The sequence below is a fragment of the Oncorhynchus kisutch genome, unplaced genomic scaffold (genome assembly GCF_002021735.2).
Source record: "Oncorhynchus kisutch isolate 150728-3 unplaced genomic scaffold, Okis_V2 Okis04b-Okis11a_hom, whole genome shotgun sequence".
Taxonomy (NCBI): Eukaryota; Metazoa; Chordata; class Actinopteri; order Salmoniformes; family Salmonidae; genus Oncorhynchus; species Oncorhynchus kisutch.
In genome coordinates, this window is record NW_022261981.1 from 5,570,859 (window position 1) to 5,573,470 (window position 2,612).

Sequence of the window (2,612 nt, forward strand, 5' to 3'; positions counted from 1 at the left end):
CTATGCTCACCGAGTCTGTACATAGTCAAAGCTTTCCTTAAGTTTGGTCAGTCACAGTGGTCAGGTATTCTGCCACTGTGTACTCTCTGTTTAGGGCCAAATAGCATTCTAGTTTGCTCTGTTTTATGTTAATTCTTTCCAATGTGTCAAGTAATATATTTTTGTTTTCTTATGATTTGGTTGGGTCTAATTGTGTTGCTGTCCTGGGGCTCTGTTTGTGTTGTCAACAGAGCCCCAGGACAGCCTGCTTCTCCAGGTTCATCTCTCTGTAGGTGATGGCATTGTTATGGAAAGTTTGGCTCCATCTAGTAGGCAATACCAGCGTGACCCCCACCACCTCGTCCCTACTTACTGCGTGGCGTCATTAAGAAAGCGCCCTACAACGGCTATTATAGCATTATTTTTTATTTACCTCAAGCTGCGTCCCGCAATGGAAGTAAACAGGGACGAAGCAGAGCGTTGCATTGACATTGCAACTGCTGCATTAACAAATAATCAAGCAGAGAAGGCTGTTAGGTTTCTAGAAAAGGCACAGAAACTTTTTCCGACGGATAAGGCGAGAGGTAAGAGACGGCCGCTTGAGAAGCGAAATGAATGCCAGCTAGCATCCAGGCTATATTTTTTCTTGGGAAATTGAGGGCCCTCTATAGTTACGAAAATACGTTACCCATCTCGTTGCTATAGCTAGCTAATTATCGCAGAGTTTTCATATAAAACATCTAATCTGTCTGGATTTTGCATTGTCACTGTTGTAGTATACACAGTCCGTTTAATTCTGCTGGTTATATTAGCGAGCTACCTAACGCTAGTTATGTAGTCAGTACATTCAGTTGCACCCACTCATGTTGCTAGTTAAATACAAACGGTGTAGCTGCATAGCTAGCGGTCTTTGACGCTGTTACTTCGAATAACTCACTCCGTGTGCTTCTGACTGTACAAGAGGGAGATGTCATCAGAGATTTGCCCCAATGGGCCTGCTCAGTGGAGACGTTTCTCTGTTAATGTTCCTCTAAATGTTACTCTATCTGTATTTCCAGCACTGCTGGACTTGATTGCAAAAAATGGTTTCACCCCTGGTCATGACAACCAGTCAACCAGTGATGGCACTGGGCCAAGGCAGCGAAGACCAGGGGAGGAGGACCAAGGAGAGAAGGCCTCGCAGACAGCCAAATCCTACACCTCAGATCAACTGGATGCTGTCAAGAAGTAGGATGCATGGATTTTAGTGTCATTGCAATTATTATCATATAAAATGTAATTGCAAGGAAAATGAAGGAAAAACTTAGTCAGTTGCACAACTGAATCAAAATGTGTCTCCCCTCATTTAACCCTCTGAATCAGAGAGGTGCGAGGGGTTGCTTTAACCCAACCCCTCTGAATCAGAGAGGTGGGGGGGGGGTTGCTTTAACCCACCCCTCTGAATCAGAGAGGTGGGTGGGGGGGGTTGGTTTTAACCCACCCCTCTGAATCAGAGAGGTGCGAGGGGTTGCTTTAACCCAACCCCTCTGAATCAGAGAGGTGAGGGGGGTTGCTTTAACCCAACCCCTCTGAATCAGAGAGGTGCGAGGGTTTGCCTTAATCGAAATCCATGTCATCCCTGCCCGGAGAACAGTTGTTGGGGTTAAATGCGAAAGGTCGCTGGCTTGGATTCGAACAGATTTTTCACCCAACGCTCTTACCCGTTAGGCTACCTGCCGCCCACGCTCTTACCCGTTAGGCTACCTGCCGCCCAACGCTCTTACCCGTTAGGCTACCTCCGCCGCCCACGCTCTTACCCGTTAGGCTACCTGCCGCCCAACGCTCTTACCGGTAGGCTATCTGCTGCCCAACGCTCTTACCCGTTAGGCTACCTGCCGCCCAACGCTCTTACCCGTTAGGCTACCTGCCGCCCAACGCTCTTACCCGTTAGGCTACCTGCCGCCCAACGCTCTTACCCGTTAGGCTACCTGCCGCCCAACGCTCTTACCCGTTAGGCTACCTGCCGCCCAACGCTCTTACCCGTTAGGCTACCTGCCGCCCAACGCTCTTACCCGTTAGGCTACCTGCCGCCCAACGCTGTTACCCGTTAGGCTACCTGCCGCCCAACGCTCTTACCCGTTAGGCTACCTGCCGCCCCCAACGCTCTTACCCGTTAGGCTACCTGCCGCCCAACGCTCTTACCCGTTAGGCTACCTGCCGCCCAACGCTGTTACCCGTTAGGCTACCTGCCGCCCAACGCTGTTACCACCCGTTAGGCTACCTGCCGCCCAACGCTCCTGCTGAGCTGGGACCATATATATATATATATATATGTGTTGATAAAAGCATCTGCTAAATGGCATGTTATATTGAAACTGCGTCAAGGCTTCTAAAACATTAACATCAAACATCTGTTTAACTCCCACTTTCCACAATGAATCTTCCTTATCAGAACATGAAAATATCTTGAAACAATTTAGTGTTTTGTCTTTTATTAGTTGTCTTCTTTGTTTCCAGAATAAAACAGTGTAAAGACTTCTATGAGATTCTTGGAGTGAAGAAAGATGCGTCCGAAGATGATCTCAAGAAGTCATATCGAAAATTAGCGTTGAAATTCCATCCCGACAAAACCACGCACCAGGTGCCACTGAGGC

At 48.2% G+C, this 2,612-nt stretch overlaps 1 protein-coding gene across 1 annotated transcript in view; it reads left to right on the top strand.

Annotated features, from left to right (window-relative positions):
- The first annotated feature begins 397 nt into the window (after window positions 1-397).
- Window positions 398-2,612, top strand: part of LOC109878109 (dnaJ homolog subfamily B member 12-like) — a 21,327-nt gene continuing 19,112 nt past the window's right edge. Inside the window, 4 exon segments of the mRNA XM_031813054.1 lie at window positions 398-563; window positions 1,038-1,206; window positions 2,476-2,582; window positions 2,585-2,610. Of these exon segments, the coding sequence (XP_031668914.1) occupies window positions 431-563; window positions 1,038-1,206; window positions 2,476-2,582; window positions 2,585-2,610 (435 nt within the window). The 5' untranslated portion in view covers window positions 398-430.